General features: G+C 45.2%; 1 protein-coding gene across 1 annotated transcript in view; it reads left to right on the top strand.

The window, feature by feature from the left end:
• Positions 1-18,326, top strand: part of GNG4 (G protein subunit gamma 4) — a 36,256-nt gene extending 17,930 nt beyond the window's left edge. The window contains exon 4 of the mRNA XM_064383619.1: positions 15,458-18,326. Coding sequence (XP_064239689.1) covers positions 15,458-15,586 — 129 coding nt within the window. The 3' untranslated portion in view covers positions 15,587-18,326. The remainder of the gene's footprint in view (positions 1-15,457) is intronic.
• Positions 18,327-22,240: the final 3,914 nt, after the last annotated feature.

The raw sequence follows: 22,240 nt of genomic DNA, 5'->3' as shown, positions 1-22,240 counted from the left end.
CCTCCCAGAGTGCTGGGATTACAGGCATGAGCCACCACACCCAGCCTGGATACATTCTTAATATGTGTTAGGTGCTTCAATTTTCACAACAGCCCTGAGATGTTGGTGCTATGTGTATCACATTGCACAGACAAGAAACCAGGCTCAGGCCAGGTGCAGTGGCTCACGCCTGTCATCCCAGTACTTCAGGAGGCCAAGGCAAGAGGATCACTTGAGGTCAGGAGTTTGAGACCAGCCTGGCCAACACGGTAAAACTCCGTCTCAACTAAAAATACAAAAATTAGCCGGGCATGGTGGTGAGCACGTAGTCCCAGCTACTTGGGAGGCTGAGGAAGGAAAATTGCTTGAACCCAGGAGGAGAAGGTTTCAGTGAGCCAGGATCACACCACTGCACTCCAGCCTGGACAACAGAGCAAGACTCCGTCTCAAAAAAGAAAAAAGGGGGCTGGGAGTGGTGGCTCACACCTGTAATCCCAGCACTTTGGGAGGCCAAGGCAGGTGGATCACAAGGTCAGAAGTTTAAGACCAGCCTGGCCAAGATGTTGGAACCCCGTCTCTACGAAAATACAAAATGTATCTGGGTGTGGTGGCGGGCACTGTAATCCCAGCTACTCGGGAGGCTGAGGCAGGAGAATTGCTTAAACCCCGGCGGGTGGAGTTTGCAGTGAGCCGAAATCGTGCCACTGCACTCCAGCCTAGGCAACAAGAGTGAAACTCTGTTTCAAAAAAAAAAAAAGAAAGAAAGAAAGAAAACAAGTCCAGAGTTGTCATTTAATGAAGAAATGATACAAACCCAGAACCTTGGGTACTATCATTACGCTACACTGCCTCACCCACAAAGAGGAAAATATCAATCTGGACAACACTTCACTGCAGTTCTGAAGTTGTCAGCCTAAGAAGAAACAGCGTCTACAACGAATCCTCTACCCAACCAAGTGGCCATTTATGTCCATGGCAACATAGATATACTCTCAATTATGCAACAATTTAAGTATAATGCAAACATGTGCTGCTTTTCTTTAGCAAACTTGTTTCATTTTATTCCATTGAATTTCACTAAAGGAGATACAGATGTGCATGATTATGTTAATTTACACATAATAATATACATTAAGATTATAAGAAAGCTTCTGAGAGAATTCTTGCTCAGTCAGAAGGTCCTCCCGAGCAGGGGCTGAGGGTCTTGCACGTGTCTGGACCCACACACGGAGTCATAGGAGGCATTGGTCACACCAAAGGATGGGCTTCATGTACTTGGAACAGCTCAGTCAAATATTTTAATACAGGGTCTGTTGCAGGTATGATGGCTAGGGCCAGCATCATGGGCACTAAAGGAATTTGCCAAGGCAGTCATAGTTTTTTTAAAAAAAAAAAAAAAAAAAGCAAATTTATTAGAAGGAAAGTATGTTGCAAGAACGCAATGGGCAGCACAGCAGAAAAGGAACCGTCTTCAAAGAGGCAGGGGCTGGAAGTTGTATAAGTTGTATAGGGTCATGCTGGAGGGGTTTCGTGCAGATAGAGTCCTGCTGCTGGGGCTGCGTGCAGAGTGAGTTATTTGGGAACAGGATGTCGTGCAAGCAGGCTGTTTGTGGTTAGCCACCTCCCAGAACAATTATTCGCCCCAACCTGGGACCCCTTCCTCATCGCTGCTTACTTATCAGGATTCCACAGGGCCCAAATCAGTATTATAGAAACAGGATCAGGTGAGACAATCCATGTGTCACCTATGAATAGACTCAAAAGAATTGGAAGTGAGGTCTTGAAGAGAGATCCGTACATCCATGTGACTAGCAGGTTATTCACAATAACCAAGGCATTGAAGCTATCTAAATGTCTATCGACAGACAAATGGGTAAACAAAATGTAGTATATACATACAACACAAAATTATTCAGCCTTTAAAAGGAAGGCAATTCAAACACATGCGACAACATGAATGAACCTTGAGGACATTATACTAAGAGAAACCAGCCACAAAAAAAGACAAAATATTGAATTCCACCTATATGAGGTACCTAGAGTAGTCAAATTCATAGATACAGAACAGAGAATGGTGATCTCCAGGGGCTGTGGGGAGGAGGGAATGGAGAGTTGTTTAATAGAGGCAGAGTTTCAGTTTTGCAAGTTCTGGAGAGGGATGGTACTAATAGTTGCACAAGAATGTGAATATACTTAATCTACTGAACTGCATACTTAAAAATAGTTAAGATGATATGTTTTATATCATGTATGTTTTTATAGAAATACACATATGTGTATATATGTACACATATATTTGTATAAACATATGGTCCTATAATTAAACATTTTTTATGCTGGGTGCAATGGCTTGTGTCTGTAATCCTGGCACTTTGGGACGCCAAGGTGGGAGAATTGCTTGGTCTCAGGAGTTTGAGACCAGTCTGGGAAACATAATGAGACCCCATCTCCACTAAAATTTTTTTTTAATTAGCTGGATATGGTGGTATGTGCCCACTCAGGAGGCTGAGGCAGGAGGATCACTTGAGCCCAGAAGACAGAGGCTGCATTGGGTTCCAATCACGTCATTGCACTCCAGCCAGGGCAACAGAGCAAGACTTTATTTCAATAATAATAATAATACCTTTTAAAAAAAAAACAGGCTGGGTACAGTGGCTCACACCTGTAATCCCAGCAATTTGGGAGGCCCAGGCAGGTTGATCATGAGGTCAGGTTTTCAAGACCAGCCTGATCAAAATGGAGAAACCCCATCTCTACTGAAAATACAACATTAGCTGAGCATGGTGGCACATGCCTGTAATCCCAGCTACTCAGGAGGAGGAGGGAGGAGAATTGCTTGAATCTGGGAGGCAGAAGTTGTGGTGAGCCAAGATCACGCCATTATACTCCAGCCTGGGCAACAAGAGTAAAACTCCATCTCAAAAAAAAAAAATGTTTTCAAGACGAAATTATCTCCAAATCCAGTTTCCATCACTATAGAGCATTTAGAACCAACAAGTCTTCATGCTGTTGGATCTGCTATGGCAGAGGACTTCATGTTCATCAGGATAAATATTAGCATCCCTCTGAGTCTGCATGGGATTGGGCTTGATGTATCCTTCAGAGCCCTTGTCAAGGCACCACTCATGCCCAGATCTTTTGTGCTGGCACCATTGCATTCTCACTAGATAGCACTGCCATTTTCCCCGGTCTCTCCTGTCTTTTAGGGCAGCGGTCCCCAACCTTTTTGGCACTAGGCACTGGTTTCATGGAAGACAGTTTTTCCACAGGCGGTAGGGGCTGGTTTGGGGATGATTCAAGCATGTTACATTTATTGCACACTTTACTGCTATAATTATTACATACTCACCATAATGTAGAATCAGTGGAAGCCCTAAGCTTGTTTTCCTGCAACTGGACAGGACAGGTGTTGGGAGACAGTGACAGATCATCAGGCATTAGATTCTCATAAGGAGCATGCAAGCTAGATCCCTCGCACGCACAGTTCACAACAGGTTTCACGCTCCTATGGAAGTCTAAGGCCTCGCTGATCTGAGGAGTCAGAGCTCAGGTGGTAATGCTTGCTTGCATGCCGCTCGCCTCCGCTCTGCAGCCTGGGTCCTAACAGGCCACGGACTGGTCCTGGTCCATGGCCACAGGGTTGGGGATCCCTGTTTTAGAGTACTGTTGAAAGACAGAACACCCACGATTTCACTCACCATAGAGACATTACTCTGAGTCATCACCCTCCAAACGTGATCTGCCTCAGAAATCTATCGCTGGGATCCAAATGGTCTTTGCCAGTTTATAATATTCAGTCCTAGCATTCTGCTTCATTCTTTATCAGCGTGATAGAGGCAGTCTTCGCAATTCTTACTCTTAATAGCCTTCGGATTTGGGCATCAGACAACTTTCTTACTCCATTGACTGAAGGTACCAAATGGTAAAAGGGACCTCTGTCCATCTGTGTCTGCTCATGGAATGCACACACATCAGTAGCAGCAGCAAAAACAACACAGTTCACCAGTGAGGCTGATGTCGAATTCCATGGGAATGACCGGGCAGTCTGCTGCCTTCAGCACTGCCTCGTCTTTCAAAAGTTCCACCCTGAGAGGCTGTCGAACGTAAGCAAACAGGCCGACAAAGAGCTTGCATCAGCCCATTGTGGTTGTTCTTTATTCCCAGGACCGCTGGGGTTCTTCTAGTCACTGCCACATTGTGTTTTTGTTTGTTTGTGTTTTGAGATGGAGTCACATTCTGTTGCCCAGGCTGGAGTGCAGTGGCACAGTCTCGGCTCACTGCAACCTCTGCCTCCCAGGTTCAAGTGATTCTCCTCCCTCAGCCTCCCGAGTAGCTGGGATTACAGGCACCCACCACCACCAAGCCCAGCTAACTTTTGTATTTTTAGTGGAAATGGGGTTTCATCATGCTGGCCATGCTGGTTTCAAACTCCTGACCTCAGGTGATCCGTCTGCCTTGGCCTCCCAAAGTGCTGGGATCATAGGCGTGCCACTGCACCCGGTCGACTGCCACGCTGTTTATTTAACCTCTGACTTGTTCAGAGACAACCTTCCTGTTCAGGATTCTTGCCAGCACCATGGCCCAGGTGGTCTCGTGCTTCCTCTGGACTCTGCGTGTACACATGTATAACATGGGATCCAGGCAGCTGACTGAATTGAAATAATTTCCACACCAGGATGGCATGGTATGAAAGAAAGTACAGTGGTTATTCAATCAATGTAAACTTAGAATTAAGAGTAACTATGGTGACCACTTTTACAAAATGCAATTTTTATCATTCTCCTCAGAAATCTATATGATGTAAAAATAAGTATTTGCCAGTAGTAGACTGCGACAATTCTAGAAAATACGTACATTAGGCCAGGTGCGGTGGCTCACACCTGTAATCCCAGCACTTTGGGAGGCCAAGGCGGGTGGATCATGAGGTCAGGAGTTTGAGACCAGCCTGACCAACATGGTGAAATCCCATCTCTACTAAAAATACAAAAATTAGCTGAGTGTGGTGGTGCACATCTGTGATACCAGCTACTCAGGAGGCTGAGGCAGGAGAATCGCTTGAACCTGGGAGGCGGAAGTTGCACTGAGCCTAGAGTGCACTACTGCACTCCAGCCTGGGTGACAGAGAGAGAAAAAAAAAAAAACTTACATTAAAATGGGGGAGGGAGAAAAGAGGAGGGTAGAAATATGGCAACCTGTAAGTCGAAGGATCTTTGTTACAAATAACAGAAGCTTACCCTGGCTGAGTAAATATAAATGAATTTATTTAGTTAGTTGGTTAGTTTCAACTTCAACTTTAGGCTCAGGGGTACATGTGCAAGTTTGTTATGTGGGTAAATTGCATGTCGTTGGGGTTTGGTGTACTAATGATTTCATCCCCCAGGTAGTCAGCAGAGTACCCAACAGGCAGTGTTTAAGCCCTTACCTTCCTCCCCATCTCACCCCTCAAGTAGGCCTTGGTGTCTCTTGTTCCCATCTTTGTGACCATGTGTACTCAATGTTTAGCTCCCACTTATAAATAAGAACACGTGGTATTTGGTTTTGTGTTCCTGCATTAATTCAATTAGGATAATGGCCACCATCTGTATTTATGTCACTGCAAAGGACACAATTTCATTCATTTTGATAGCTGCATCGTATTTCATAGTGTATATATACTACATTTTCTTTATCCAGTCCACGGTTGATGGGCATCTCAGTTGATTATAAAAGGAATTTATTAAAGGAGTTTTGAATAGCTTGTAAAATTGTTAGAAAGTCTAGAGAAGTGGGCTTAAGATTCATATTCAGGCCAGGTGCAGTGGCTCACACCTAAAATTCCAGCACTCTGGGAGCCCGAGGTGGGTGAATCATGAGGTCAGGAGTTCAAGATCAACCTGATCAATATGGTGAAACCCTGTCTCTACTAAAAATTCAAAAATTAGCCAGGCATGGTGGCATGCACGCACCTGTAGTCCCAGCTACTCAGGAGGCTAGGCAGCAGAATCGCTTGAACCCAGGAGGCAGAGGTTGCAGTGAGCCAAGATCATGCCACTGCACTCCAGCCTTGGCGACAGAGTGAGACTCTGTCTCAAAAAAAAAAACATTCATCTGGGAACAGCACTCAAAATAACACTGCAGAACAGTCTGAGGATGGAACTGCTGCAATCACCAGCCCGCACTACATGCTACAGTTTGAACCACTGTCACTCTGAGCCAGGAACTCAACCTTCTAGCCAGGGCTACTGCCACTGCCACCAGAACAAAAGCTCCTAATGTCTTCCCTCTCAGATCTTTCATCAAAGTCTGCCACATGTGTGTCAGATAGACAGAAACAAAGTCACACATGCCAAGCTGCAAAAGATTCTGGGAAGGTGAGTATTTAACATTTTCAGATCTATTAAAACAAATAATTGTTTCCCCACGGTAGGACTCATAAAGTAGATAATTCCGCCAACCAGAGAAGGGGGTTAGTTGCTGGAGGAAAACATGCATGATCAGTGTAGCCAATTTCCTCATATTTCATAGGGGTGAGTCAATAAATATAACTTCATTTCTGAAATTGATTAACATTATAAACATATTAAGGCTATAAAGATAAAATGCTTTTTTTTAAGACAGAGTCTCACTCTGTTGCCCAGGCTGGAATGCAGTAGAGCAATCTCTGCCCACTCCAACCTCTGCCTCCTGGGTTCAAGCAATCCCAGGTAAGCACCACCATGCCCAGCTAATTTTTGTATTTTTAGTAGAGATGGGGTTTCACTATTTGGTCAGGCTGGTTCAAACTCCTGATCTCAGGTGATTCACCTACCTCAGCCTCCTGAAGTGCTGGGATTACAGGCATGAGCCATCATGCCCAGCCTATACTTCTTAATTTCTGGAGGACCAGAAATAAAGACCATGGAACATAAACTAGAAAACAAAAAAGAATGTAAAAGTTTCAAAAAGCAAAATAAAGCAGGAACAATACCAGATATGTCTATCTTAATAATAACTGTTAAGTGGGAAAACTAATTTAGATTCTCAGATTTAACCTTTAGAAAGAATATATTTTGCATTAGACATAGACTTAAAATAAAGTGACTCAGGTTGAATGTAAAAGGATGGGCAAAAATATACCGGATATACTCAGTATGCAAAAGATGTATATGAGGAAAATTACAAAACTCTGAGGAAAGAAATCAAAGATCTAAATAAATGGAGAGATAGTCCATGCTCATGGATAAGAAGACTCGATACAGTTAAAATAGCAGTTTTTCCCAACTCAATCTATAGAGTCAATGTGATCCCAATAAAAATCCCAACAAATTTTCTTTCCTTCTTTCTTTCTCTTTTCTTTCTCTCTCTCTCTCTCTCTCTCTATCCTTTCATCTCATTTTGTTGCCCAGGCTGGAGCTTGGCTCACTGCAACCTCCGCCTCCCAGGTTCAAGCAATTCTACTGCTTCAGCCTCCTGAGTAGATTATAGGCACATGCCACCATGCCCAGCTAAGTTTTGTATTATTGGTAGAGATGGGTTTCACCATAATGGCCATGCTGGTCTTGAACTCCTGACCTCAAGTAATCCACCTGCCTCAACCTCCCAAAGTGCTGGGATTACAGGCATGAGCCACTGCATCTGGACCCACAGTCCCAGCAAATTTTATCTTATGGATATTGACAAAATGATTTTAAAGTTTATATAGAAAGGCAAAAGACCCAAAATAGCCAATAAAATACTGAAGGAGAAAAACAAAGTTGGAGGACTGACACTACCTGACTGAAAGACTTACTATAAAACTACAGTAATTAAGACAATGTGATATTGGCGAAAGAATAGACATGTAGATCAGTGGAACAGACTAGAGAGCCCAGAAATAGACCCATAAAAATATAGCCAACTTTTCCTTCCTTTTCACATACAAAGAAACAAAAACAAAAGAAAAAAATATATAGCCAACTGATCTTTGACAAAGGTGCAAAGCCAATACCATGAAGGAAAGTCTTTTCAACAAATACCACAAGAACAACTTAACATCCACGTGCCAAAAATGAATCTAGACACAGACCTTTTATATTTTATAAAAATTAAAATGAATTATAGACATAAATATAAAAGAGAACACTACTTATGTTTTAATTAGCTTGTGCTGCTGTTAACAGAATGCCACAGACTGGGTAATTTATGATGCACAGAAATTTATTAACTCATAGTTCTGGGGGCTGGGAAGGGGTTGCATCTGGTGAGGGGCTACTTCCGTGTTACCCCATGGCAGACGGCAGAAGGGCAAGGAGAGAGGCAGAGAGAGGCAAAAGGGGCCAAATCCATCCTTTTGAAAGGAGCCCATTCCCATGTTAACAGCATTAATTAATCCATTCATGAGGACAGAGCCCTGATCACCTAATAACTTCTCATTAGGCCTCACCTCCTAACATGGTTGCACTGTTTCCAGAACATGCTTTTGAGAGACAACACTTTCAAACCACAGCAATGTATAATGGCATCCATTTAGCCACAAACCCGCAGGTGTTGCCATTCTCATTTGTAGGAGTGAAAGCTGAGTGCCTGGAGTATCCATCTCGTCCAGGATGGTAAACTTGCAAAATGATGGAATTATGGCTTTCTTTTTGGAAATTTTGGGAATATCAAAACTGAGAGATAGTCAGAGGGGACAAACACGGACCTGTCGAAAGGGCTTGAAGTCAAGGTCCAGGGCGGATCTAGGTCAATCATATTCTAAACAAGTGAGGGCTTTGCTCTTCCTGTGCTGAAGGCTGTGTCAGAACTACACTTACTTAAGTTGATTTGATGATGTTACAAACTCTCCTTAAGCATCTTAGATTGAGCCCCCAATGTGCAATTAACTTTTGATGTGGAGAAGCCTATGCTGAAGGTAGTTAACAGTGGCTAGTCCACTCTTATGGACATTTGACTTAAAGATTCAAAGACAGACTCTATTGAATTATTCTTCTATTCATACATATTGCCCACTCTCCGCTCTCTGGTTTTCACCTTCAGGTATAACCTAACCCACTCTCAGCTTGATGTTGTCTGTGGCCTAGGACCCACCCACTGGGTGGAAGCCTCTCCCCACACAGGCCATTCACCAACAAGTGAGCATTGCCCGTATTGACCGGAACACTACAAAGTAGTTACTGGGATGCACTGAAAGCCATAATGTCAAAGCATCTAGCCCGGTGCGGTGGCTCACGCCTGTAATCCTAGCACTTTGGGAGGCCGAGGCGGGTAGTTGCCTAAGCTCAGGAGTTCGAGCCCAGCGTGAACAATTTGGTGAAACCCCATCTCTAATAAAAATACAAAAAATTAGCCAGGCATGGTGGTGTGTGCCTGTAGTCCTAGCTACTCAGGAGGCTGAGGCAGGAGAATTGCCTGAACCCAGGAGGCGGAGGCTGCAATGAACTAAGATGGTGCCACTGCACTCCAGCCTGGGCAACAGAGAGAGACTCTGTCTCCAAAAAAAAAAAAAGTAAGACAATATCTAGAGATTGCCCCTAGGAACTGGTGTGTGCGTCTCAAATGCTTCCCAATGTTAGGAGGAAAAAAAAAAAAGCACAAGAATTCACCCTGCAGTGCTTGCTGAGAATTTAGAGGGGAGGTATATACCTGTAATGTCCCGAGGATCCCGCTGAGGATAAGCAGTGTATGATGTCTTTTAGAGGAGTGCGCACCAAATTTGACCTTGTAAAATAGACCATTACACCATGCTGGCTGCAATCTGGCTGTGCCATTAACTGTAATCTTGCTTTGTTTTCTTGGGGTAGAAGGAGAAACAGACAAAGCCAACAAAGATGCTTTTAATTGATTCCCAGTAGTACTGTGAAATAGCCCAGGATTGCTTAGAAATAGGTGTGGGTCTCTGTACTTTAGATGGAAAGGATAAACGCAGTGGCTGTCACAGCCAGAATAATAATTATGTCATCTGTCTTGTCATGGAATGTGACTATAGTAATTGCAGCATTTTCTCCCATCATTGAAGCTTGTAATTATAGTGCAACTAACAGGATTATGTGCTAACTTGGGCTGTTTTAATCACCTCTTTTACTCTGAAATGTAATGGCAAAATTCCACAGTTGTTCCCAAGCTACCGATTCTTTTCAACATCTGTTATCTTGTAACTCTGACAGTTCAATACTAAGACGGGGAGGCACAGAGACGCTCCAGACATTTCATCACAGCAAACTTAAGGGAAAGCCGAATTCAGGCTTGATGAGAAAGCATACACAGTAAAGGAATTTTCAATTTTCTGCCAGATGTTAGATGTTTAATGGGATCTGGCGGTGTCTGCAACCCCTATTTGGTATGTGTTGAAGGAAACCTCCCACCATAAACATCAATCTAGGGCTGATTACCAGCACACTCCCTCTCAGTGGAGGGAGGAGGCTTAGATTAATTAATACCTGGATACTGAGCTATTTGTTGGGATGCCACCTTTCATGTGTCAGGCTCATTAAGACAGTCATTACCTATGTTTATCTTTTTAGATCACCTTATAATAAACTTCAGGGGTTACCCAAGCAACATACTTTGGTTATACAGATTATATAGGACTTTAGGCACTATGTGAAAAGAGGGGGTGATGAAGGTGGAAAACTCCCTTGACTATTTTGCTGTAAGATGACTTATACTCTATTAGACACAGCTGTGTGTGCATAAGTGGGCCGTTCTTCACAGAGTTACATTTCAGTAATTCAGAGTGCTGTAGTATAGTATAGCTTAGCTTCAAATTCTGGCTTCCTCTCTTTTTTTTTTTTTTTTTTTGAGACAGAATGTTGCTCTGTTGCCAGGCTGGAGTGCAGTGGTGTGATCTTGGCTCACTGCAACCTCCGACTCCCTGGTTCAAGTGATTCTCCTGCCTCAGCCTCCTGAGTAGCTGGGATTACAGGCACGTGCTACCATGCCCAGCTAATTTTTGTATTTTTAGTAGAGACAGGGTTTTACCAGGATGACCTTGATCTCCTGACCTTGTGATCTGCCCACCTTGGCCTCCCAAAGTGCTGGGATTTCAGGCGTGAGCCACCACACCCAGCCTGGCTTCCTCTCTTAATAGATGGGTGACCTTCTTAATCTTTGTGCCTCAGTTTCCTCATCTGTAAAGTGGTTTTAAGAATAGTACTTATGATGTATACTTGAAAATTGCTTGCCAGACACAGTGGCTCATGCTTGTAATCCCAGCACTTTGGGAGGCCAAGGTGGGTAGATCACCTGACGTCAGGAGTTCAAGACCAGGCTGCCCAACATGGTGAACCCTGTCTCTACCAAAAATTTAAAAATTAGCCAGGCATGGTGGCAAGAGCCTGTGATCCCAGCTACTCAGGAGGCTGAGGGAGGAACACTGCTTGCACCCAGAAGGCAGAGGTTGCAGTGAGCTGAGATTGCCCCACTGCACTCCAGCCTGAAGACAAAGTGAGACTCCATTTTCAAAAAAGAAAAAAAAAAAAAAGAAAATTGCTAAAAGAGTAAATTTTACATGTTTTTACCACAAAAAAAAAAAAGTATGTGAGGTAATGGATGTGTCAGTTAGCTTGATTTAGCCATGCTGTAATGTATACATGTCTAAAAACATCACGTTGTACACCATAAATATATTCCATTTTTATTTGTCAATTATAAATAAATAAATAGGAATTGTACTTTACTTTTAGAGAGACAAGGTCTTGCTCTGCCACCCAGGCTGGAGTGCAGTGGTGCAATCACAGCTCACTGTAGCCTTGACCTCCCAGAGTCAAGGCCATGTCCCTGCCTCAGCATCCTGAGTAGCTGGGACCACAGGTATGCACCAGTATGCCTGGCTAATTTTTCATTTTGTGGTAGAGTCTTGCTATGTTGCCCAGGCTAGAATCGTACTTATAGAAGAATTAAATGAAATAGTATATCTGATGCATTTAGCACAGTGCTGGCACCTGAAAAGCACTCAGTAAATGTAAATGTTAGCTACTGTTTGTATTATGGTTTTATACAGCTGCCTCCTGTGCTTGTTTAATATGGGTCGGCCACATGAGATGACCTATTCTGAATGTGCCAGGAAATTGTGTTTCTGGGCCAAGAAGTCCAGTGATTGCCCTCTGGAGAAAGAGGGCAGATTCACCAAGGTGTCCACGACTGTGTGGGAGTGGACAGGTTGTCAGACGCCCCTGTCTCCTTGCCTCTCATCATGGACCCACAGTGGCGTGCAAGTGTGCTTTTGTGACATTTCTGCACACATGGATTATTATAATGACTTCATCATGTTTGAGATCACAATGAGATCTTCTAGAGAGCAAAACTCTTGCCTTGTTCTTTCCCTTGCATCCTCTGAATTAGCTAAAGGGTAGATAGTGAATACTTCCTACCTGAATGAGATAACGAGGCTTATAGAAAATTCAGATGAAACTGGAGCATGTCCAAGAAAAATGAAGTAGCTGAGAAAAGTGAAAACTAGAAAACTGAAGAGGGCATGATAGTCAGATGAGACATTCTTTTTTTTTTTTTTTTGATGGAGTTTCACTCTTGTTGCCCAGGCTGGAGTACAGTGGCACAATCTCAGCTCACTGCTTGAACTCCCAGGTTTGAGTGATTCTCCTGCTTCAGCCTCCTAAGTGGCTGGGATTACAGGCATCTGCCACCACACCTGGCTAATTTTTTGTATTTTCAGTAAAGGCAGTGTTTCACCATGTTGGCCAGGCTGATCTCGAACTCCTGACCTCTGGTGATCCACCCACCTTGGCCTCCCAAAGTGCTGGGATTACAGGCATGAGCCACTGCACATGGGCAAGCCATTCTTAAATGGAGCTCCTGGAAGGGCTCACTGGAATCAGGGGCCCAGTCCTACCAAACCCAAGAGGACAGTGGCTCCTAGGGGAGGAAGGTGGTTGTTCCAGCATTGCAGCCCTTGTGTGTGTTGCCCAGGCAGCAGTGAAGACCACTGCCCAGGGGTTGCCAGAGAGGGCCACTGGATGAATTTAGTAGCTGTCCTAACATGGTGGCCATGAGGAAGACCCCAGACCCCAGCAATTTCTGCATCTCTGGGCATGATGAGAAACCAGAGTGGAAACTAAGGAGGTCATGACTCCAGCAGTTGGAGAGGGGCTCAGCTTTCCTTAGAAGGTGGCAGCAAGGGAGGGCTCAATCTCCTGGGCCTGATGGCCCGAGCTGCAGCACTCACCATGTGATTCCATTCACTTGTGTGCCATTGCAGTTCTCTGGGCCTCAGAGTCTGTTTCCCTAAACTTGTGCTCTAGCTCCTCATGATGGCTTCACAGGCCCCCCACAGGCTCAAGTTTCCCCTAGGCCTCACCCAAATTCCTATATGGGCATTCTGTAAAACACTGCAAACTTCAAACACTCCCATTCAACTCAACATACATACTTTTAGGATCTTAAATACTGACCATGATTCTATTAAAGGTAGAATCATAGACTTTTTAGAGCAAATGACACCTTAGAGCTCTCTAACGCTCCTGAATTTTACAAATGAGGGGCGTGAAGCTCAGAAAGGTTGAGCTACTTACCCAAGGTCACACAGCTGGCTTAGGGGCAGGGGTAGAACTAGAAGGCTGATGTTCCCAGGAATTCATTCCTGCATGCCACGTTCCTAACAAATGTAGGCTTTGTCAGTATCTAGACTGACTCATCTGCTCAACTTCAAGCTGGTTTCTGTGAGTGATGTGTTTAGTTGATTCATTGTATATCTCTGCTAGAATTATTTGTGGTCATTGCCAAAGTCTGGGCTGAAAAGCAGAAAATGTTGTAAAATGTTGAAAGATGAGCCGATTTTTAAAACTCAGAAGGGAATGTGTATGGCCTGTGTAGCTGGAGGCTTCTAAACACTTTTTTCTTCATCTATGGAACATTTTTTTATCATTCTGGGGAAGATTTAGACATTGAATATACTAGAAGGATTTCATTTGACTGCTGTGTACTTACCCCTGCCTGTAATCCTCTAATAAACACTCGCAGGCAGAACAGCCTAACTGGCAGGATAAGTTAACGCACAGGCCGTGTATTTGCCAAGCACATGACACAGACCATGAACAAAATAAGCTGGGAACTTCCTCTCCCTCTTAGTGAATGCTCGTCCGCACCCTGCCCTTTCCCACCCCTCTTCCTCTGGGCTTGAGCTTGGGAACAGTTTGATGCACAACTGCCATGTGCCCGTGGGCTTCAGGTAAGCCTGGAAAGAAATGGAGGGGAAAGATGTTTCTGGTCAGGAGCACCTCTCTCAGCAGGGGAGTAGCCACTCCAAGTTAAAACCTGTGTGCCGGCTGGGCACAGTGGCTCACGCCTGTAATCCCAGCACTTTGGGAGGCTGAGGCGGGCAGATCAACTGAGGTCAGGAGTTTGAGACTAGCCTGGCCAACGTGGTGAAACCCCATCTCCACTAAAAATATAAAACTTAGCTGGGCATGGTGGGTACCTATAATCCCAGCTACTCGGGAGGCTGAGGCAGGAGAATTGCTTGAACCCAGAAGATGGAGGTTGCAGTGAGCAGAGATTGCACCACTCCACTGCAGCCTGGGAAACAGAGCAAGACTCTGCCTCAAAAAATAAATAAATAAAAATAAAACATGTGTGCTTCTAAAACATAGCTAAATATGAGTTCTGTTGAAGAGGATGAAGTGTCTCTCTATGTGGGTCACAAGAATGGATTGCAATAAAGCAACTAATAATAATGTTGGAAATAGATGCTGAAACAAAGCATCTTTCAGCAACGCAATTTTTACTTTCTGGACTGCAGGAAGGATACCCTCACTGCCGTGAGAGTACAGTGAACAAAGGATAGCAGATATATTTATTCCTTACGCATTTGGGGTTGTGCTGACTGCTGTGTCTGATCTCCGTTGACTGGAACCAGACCTCACAATCTAAACTAAAACCCAATTGGCTAACAACTTAAAACTTTTCTAAACAGGTGAAAGCAATGGAGAGCCGGGACAAGCCTGTGAACATGTCCAGCACAGATATCTTGGTTAAAATACAAGGACATAGAATATACTATGTGCCTGTAAGCATGGCATGTCTAACAGCTACATAGGATAGGGCTTAACAACAAGTTATTAGCACACTTATGATTTATTCTTTAACAAGAAAGAAAACTTTAAAGAGGAACTTTTTTATTCCCCGCAAATAATAATAAATATGATCACTGGCTTGGCCCGGGGCTGCCTTCTGCTTTATTCTTCCAGAAATGGTTTAGCAAAGTCATCGTGAGACTGCTGTGCTGAGCGTCCACTCCGCACCTACTGGAGAGTGCAGCAAGCCTGTCTGGGCCTTCCTGCTGGCCCTCAGTCCTGTCTGCATGCTGACCTGCCATACGAGGGCAGCCTCCCTTGCTTGGAGGCACCCTTCGAACCAGTCTCCTGGATTTGCACAAACCCTCCCTCCAGCCTGGGCATGACCTTGTCGTAGGCTATGCACACAATATAGCCCATCCCAGGGCTTGCCCCTCTCTACGTGGACACCTCTTCCCTGGACCCACTCTGTGAAGGGGCCTTTAACCCAGCGCCTATGCTCTGTGTCCTCACAGGTCTCCCAGGCAGCTGCGGACCTCCTGGCATACTGTGAAGCTCACGTGCGAGAAGACCCTCTCATCATCCCAGTGCCTGCATCAGAAAACCCCTTTCGCGAGAAGAAGTTCTTTTGTACCATTCTCTAACCCTGTTGGTGATGAAATGCCTCCTTTTCTGACCGTCAAAGTCCCCTGTAGAGACCATGCATGCTCTAAGCCTTAGGGAGCGAGACCCACACCCATCCCTGCCCAGCCGAGGGTGTCTGGGGCCTGTCTTGTGTTTTCATCTGTTTTCTTCGTGGCATTCAATTTCTTTTTTTTTTTTTTTTTTTTAATTTTCGTGTTATTTTCGTTCTTGGGAAAGAAAATTAACACTTTTGTAGCCAAATAACAAATGTGCCATGTGAAAATAAGTCTGGACTTAAGAGTTTAAAATTTTTAAACATCAATTCCCAAATTTATATCACATTAATACATTTCAGTGGATAACTTATTAAAAAAAAACTATGCCTAAATATCCCTTATTTACAATATTCAGTATCAAATTACAGCATTTTGACCAACTGAAATATATAAAGTTTTTATCTCCTTTCCTGGAGAAAGCAGCTGCGGAAGTTCTCAATTCCCTGTTTTCCATCATCCTAGTAAAAAGACAACAACTCACAGGATTGGAATGGTTTTCTCTTCTTTTCTTTCCTTTTCTTTCTTTCTTTCTTTTCTTTTCTTTTTTTTTTTTTTTTTTTTGAGCAGGCTGGAGTGCAATGGCACAGTCTTGGCTCACTGCAACCTCTGCCTCCCGGGTTCAAGCGATTCTCCTGCCTCAGCCTCCCACATAGCTGGGATCACAGGCATAAGGCACTGTACCCAGCCTGGAATGGTTTTCTTAGCGTGTCCTCCCAGGGCCGTGGTGCCCAGAGCCCGGTGAATGTCCCTTATTTCCCATTGGGTGTGGATGGTCCTTCTACAAAGGTGGACGGTGGGGGACAGCAAAGCCAACTTGACTGCGAAAGTGCAGCATGCTGCTGATGTTCCGGAGCAGACCTGTGTGCGCAGTCTCCCCTCTCCAAATGCCGCCTCTCCCTGCTCCCTCCTCTTTTGGCTCATACTCAGTAGTTCCAGCATGGGCTGCATTAATATAAGAACCGGTTCTGGACACAGCACTGGGCCTGTTGGGGTTTTACTAGGGCAGCCCCTCCCCTGCAGGAGCAAGTCATGGTGACAGCAGCCTCCTGTGGGCTCCCCAGTCATCTGAGCATTGCTGTGCGTTAAGGTACTTAATCTTCTAACAATAAATACCATAAGAGTATGTCTATTTTATTTTACTTATTCATCTTTTTGAGATAGAGTCTTGCTCTGTCGCCCAGGCACTATCTCAACTCACAGCAACCTCCACCTCCCAGGTTCAAGTGATTCTCATGTCTCAGCCTCCCTAGTAGCTGGGATGACAAGCATGTGCCAACATGCCTGGCTCATTTTTATAGTTTTAGTAGAGACAGGGTTTCTCCATGTTGGCCAGGCTAGTCTCGAACTCCTGGCCTCAAGTGATCTGCCCACCTCAGCCTCCCAAAGTGTTGGGATTACAGGCGTGAGCCACCACACTTGGCCATATGCCAGGTTTAGAGTGAGGGGAAACTGAGGCACAAAGCGTTTATGTAGTTTGCCCAAGGTTACAGATGGTAAGCATGAAAACTGGGATTTGAGGGCAGGCAGTCTGGCCCCAGAGTTCCCTTAGCCCCCTGAACTGTGCTACCTTCCAGGTCTACCTGTTTGCAGGTAGGGAGACCCACAAACAATCTTAACTGCACACCATGAAGCAAATACCTTTGTTGCACCAACCCCCGGTCCACATCTTTGTTGCAGCAACCCATGGGGCACTTTGCTTCCCAGGTTCACCAGAAGGAAGCCGTATTCTGGCAGTTTAAGGAAGGGTGATTCATGGATGCCCCAGGGAAAGGCTAGACATCAATGAATTTGCTCTTGGATTGTCTGAGATCAACCTGAAGGCCCTATCTAAACCAAACTCATACGGCCCCTGATGAAAGAGGAGAATACACCGTGGGAGCAGAGAGCTCTTTGTCTAAGTTTGTTCTGTTCTGTTTATTTGGAAACTGCCTCGCTCCCTAGTTCTGACAGAGACTTGCTGTGTGATATTGGGCAGGCCATTGTGTGCCTGAAATGTTCCAACCTGCAAATTGGAGATAATGGTAATTATCCTGCCTTTCTGTCTGGGAGGAAACAGAGAGATGCTACATAGATGAAAGCTCTGATTATCATTTAAAACAAATAAATGTACTAAACGCCATGGTATAATATAGGGAAGAACATATGACTTCAAAGAGAGCATGGTTCTGTTGGATAAATAATATAAAATTGCCTGCAAAGAGGCAAATATAATTTCCAGATCAATTAATGACTTGCTGCCCTCATAAATGGATTTAGGACATTTTTATTCCTTGCTTCTTTTGTTAAAACCCATTCTTAGTTTCATTTTCAGCTCACTGATAATACCAGTGTTGTTAAAATGCCGTGTGCTCAAACTAGAGCAGAATTGTGTGATGGATGTGACGCTGAGACCTCAGATCCTTTGATAGTGCAGTTTATGAGCAGGATCTCATTATTCCGTGGTTCGTGTCAACATCATCAACCCGATGAAGCAAAGCCCAAGTCGGAAAAGCACATCAGAGAAGCCCAGAAAGCGAGGCAGCACAGGGCGCGCCAAAATGAGGTCAAGAAAAACACGCTGCTTTCCTCTTCCACCAAACCTTCTCCCCGTTGTTTTTACGTGTCCTGTCCCTCCAGATTCAGCCGCGCTTTTCCTTTTCCTCCTCTATTCCTTACCTTCCCCTAGGAGATGCCTTTCTGCCCTTTTACTGCACCTCTTTCTTCCAAACCTATGGCATTTGGGGGTGGGTCACCCTTCCTAGAGTGATCCTAAACCCAGCTTCCTCTTCTTTTTTTTTTTTTTTTTTTGAGACGGAGTTTCACTCTTGTTACTCAGGCTGGAGTGCAATGGTGCGATCTCGGCTCAGTGCAACCTCCGCCTCCTGGGTTCAGGCAATTCTCCTGCCTCAGCCTCCTGAGTAGCTGGGATTACAGGCGCGCGCCGCCATGCCCAGCTAATTTTTTTTGTATTTTTAGTAGAGATGGGGTTTCACCATGTTGACCAGGATGGTCTCGATCTCGTGACCTCGTGATCCACCCACCTCGGCTTCCCAAAGCGCTGGGATTACAGGCGTGAGCCACCGTGCCCAGCCTAGCTCCCTCTTCTTAGATGCAGGTTTCTGCACATGAGCTGTGAGAGCCACAGACATGTGACTGACCTCCCCCGCTCTGACAGTCAGTGGAAGATGAATGGAATAAAGCCTGCTTGCATTGTGGAGTGCAGCTGTGCGGACACTTGTCATTTCTGTGTTTTCAGCTTGACTTCCTATAGCAGGGACATCATGCCTTAGATGTAAACTGAGTGGTGTGCAGTACCCACCGTGGAAGCTGAAGAAGGGAGGTATTCCCTCTCTCTCAGGCACACCCCGCTTCCAGCCCCATACCAGTGGGGAAGTGGTCAGTGACCTGGGGTGGGCTACCTGGACCCCTGCTTGGGGCTGTGAGCCTGGAGAATGTGACACAGAAATGAAGGGATGCTGAGACTCATTTCAAGGAAGGCACCGTGGTCTGAGGTTGGTAGTCATCCAGTAAGGCAGGAGTCTAGGGCTGGCAGGCTGCAGGGATGGTGTGTCCGCTGGTAGCAACGTCCAGGGATGGCAAGGTCCTGGGAACGCCTCCGCTCCTTGGACTCGCTGAGCTGTCTCCGCCTCCATCTATCTTCCTACAGATCTCCTAGTTTTCTGTCAATTCCTTGAGCCAGCAAGCTCCATCCAGTACATTCCTTATTCTTTTATGAAATAGGCTGAGTTGGATGTAAATACATATGACCTAACAATTCCACCCCTAGGTGTATACCCAACAGAAATGTGTAGACGTATTCATCCAGAAAAACACTCTAAATGTTCACAGAAGCACTCTTCATAATAACCCAAAACGGGAAAGCACCCAAATGCCCATGTTGGCTGGATAAGCAACTTAGGGTATTTTCACACGATGGAATCCTAGCCTGCAATGAGAGTGAGCTGCAGCTCCACCCACAATTTGGTGTGTATTCACCAGCCTAGTGTGTACAAGATAAGGCAAAAATGCACCATAGGATTCCATTTATATAAAGTACAAAACCCAGCAAAACTCATCCATGCGGTTGCAAGTAGAGATCAGTATCCTGAGAGGATAGTAACCAGAAGGGGGCCTGAGGGGTGCTTCTGGGATGTTCTGTTTCTTGACCCAGTTGCCCGTTCCCTGGGTGCATTCCGTTTGTGAACATTCTTGGAGCTGTATACTTTTCATCTGGGCACTTTTCTATGTATATGCTATACTTCAATAAAAAGTTGGGTTTTGTGACTAGCAATCAAGAATCATACTTTTATTTTTTTCTTCTTTGGCACTTTGCTCAACTTTTTATTCCTCTTTAGATATGATTAACAGTACATTAATGACAACTCACATCATTAATGGGGCATTTGAAGAGCATGCTTGGCGTCATTTTGAAATACAGAATACGATCCTCAGCTATCTGGATGGAGAATAGGCCGTCAGCACCATGCAAGTGGGTCCCTGTGAACAGGATATGCAAATGCTGTGGAATTTGTGTCTTTTGAGAAAACAATGAGGTATCCCGTTGGGAGTTCCCACTTGATGACAGAGATGATGTCCTCTCAGGCTCTCCTGCCTTTTCTGACCATCAGGAATGGAGGGAGGAGATGGCCCACTGCAAAACCCTGTCATCAGACGCCATGGTGGGGGAGGGAGCTGCAGCACAGGCCCCAGGCGGCTCTTCTATGATACCTCTGAATGCAAGCTCAGGTCGCCCAGGTCGCCCAGCCCATAGGTATTAATACACTGGGACCGGAATTCCTTGCCTCTCTATTAATACGCTCCGGTATTAACACGCGGGGGCCATGCCTTGCTCCTTCCACTCGGCTCACATTTCTGGGGCTCTGGCCATGCTTCTGAACCTTCGATTGTCTCTGAGCATCTCTCAGGGTGTCTCCCTTGTTCTCAGCTACCAAGTAGCCTCTACCGTCACCCTGTGGCAGCTCTGACATGTTGAGTTCCAGGGTGATCACAGAGCAGCTTCACGCTGGGACTCCATGGCATGAGTCAAAAGGGCTTGCCTCTGATCCTGAGCTCCAGTCCCCATGGAATTCAACCACAAACCTGAATTGTCAGCAGCCCCCTGCTGCTGGGAGCCAGGGGAGGGAGCAAACCAAAGGGCAGAAGGAAGTTTGTTCTGGTGACTCTTCAGATTTGAGATGAAAATAGTAAGAGTGACGCTAACAAGCAACATTTGATCTGATGTTAGAGGCATGTGGACCAAAGCAGCTCCACCTTGAATAGGGGCTGGGTAAAATGAGGCTGAAACCTACTGGGCTGCATTCCCAGATGCTGATGGCATTCTAAGTCACAGGATGAGATAGGAGGTCAGCACAAAATACAGATCATAAAGACCTTGCTGATAAAACAGCTTGCAGTAAAGAAGGTGGCTAAATCCTACCAAAACCAACATGGCCACGAGAATGACCTCGGTCATCCTCACGGCTACACTCCCATCGGCGCCATGACAGTTTACAAATGCCATGGCAACATCAGGAAGTTACCCTATAAAGTCTGAAAAGGGGAGACATGAATAATCCACCCCTTGTTTAGCATATCATCAAGAAATAACCGTAACAATGGGCAGCCAGCAGCCCTCGGGGCTGCTCTGTCTATGGAGTAGCCATTCTTTTATTCCTTTACTTTCTTAATAAACTTGCTTTCACTTTGCACTGCGGACTAGCCCTGAATTCTCTCTTGCATGAGATCCAAGAAGCCTCTCTCGGTGTCTGGATTGGGACCCCTGTCCTGTAACACTGAGAAGAGCATGGATGATGGCAATGCATTAGACAGAATTATTCACACGTACATCTCCTCAGCTCTTCCGGGGATAAGACACCAGATCATGGGCAGGCTTTTTTTTGGTTTTTGTTTTTTTCTTGAGATGGGATTTTGCTCTGTTACGCAGGCCAGAGTGCAGTAATGCCATCACAGCTCACTGCAGCCTCGAGCTCCTGGTCTTAAGCGATCCTCCAGCCTTAGCCTCCTGAGTAGCTGGGACTACAGATGCATGCCACCATTCCAGGCTAATCATTTTTATTTTTATTCTTTTTATTTTTTTTGTAGAGACAGGTTCTCACCATGTTGCCTGGACTAGTCTCGAACTTCTGGGCTCAAGCAATCCTCCAACCTCTGCCTCCCAAAGCACTGAGATTACAGGTGGGAGCCACTGCACCCTGCCATGGGCTGTTTTCATGACAGATCAAAGGATGCCCTCTACCTCCCAGCTTCCAGCCACATCTCCTGGGTGGCACACTGCTCTGCCGTCTCCAGGATGTAGGCCCAGAGCAGCAGAGGTGGAGGATGCTTTTCATGTTTTTAGAGATGTGTGGACAAACCAGTGACACACTAGTACCATCCTGCATTCCATCTGGTTTCTAGGAAAACCCTCACAACTTGATTCAGTTTGAGCTATCCATAATTTCCTAACTTGTAAAATGTTCAAACCCACATATGATCATTAACCGCATGCTCGTATTGTAGCCACTTACTTCAGAGATGCCTCTAAGGCCCTGCCTGCCGTGACTCCCACTTACTCTCCAGGGTCACTTTCACACCTCACTACCCCTCAAAACCCAGTGCTCCGTGCTGGCCATGATTCAA

The sequence above is a fragment of the Aotus nancymaae genome, unplaced genomic scaffold, assembly GCF_030222135.1.
Source record: "Aotus nancymaae isolate 86718 unplaced genomic scaffold, 86718_ANA_hifiasm-v0.15.2.pri h1tg000032l_0, whole genome shotgun sequence".
Classification (NCBI taxonomy): domain Eukaryota; kingdom Metazoa; phylum Chordata; class Mammalia; order Primates; family Aotidae; genus Aotus; species Aotus nancymaae.
The sequence above is the reverse complement of the archived record's forward strand: the minus strand, read 5'-3'. Positions and strand labels throughout refer to the sequence as shown.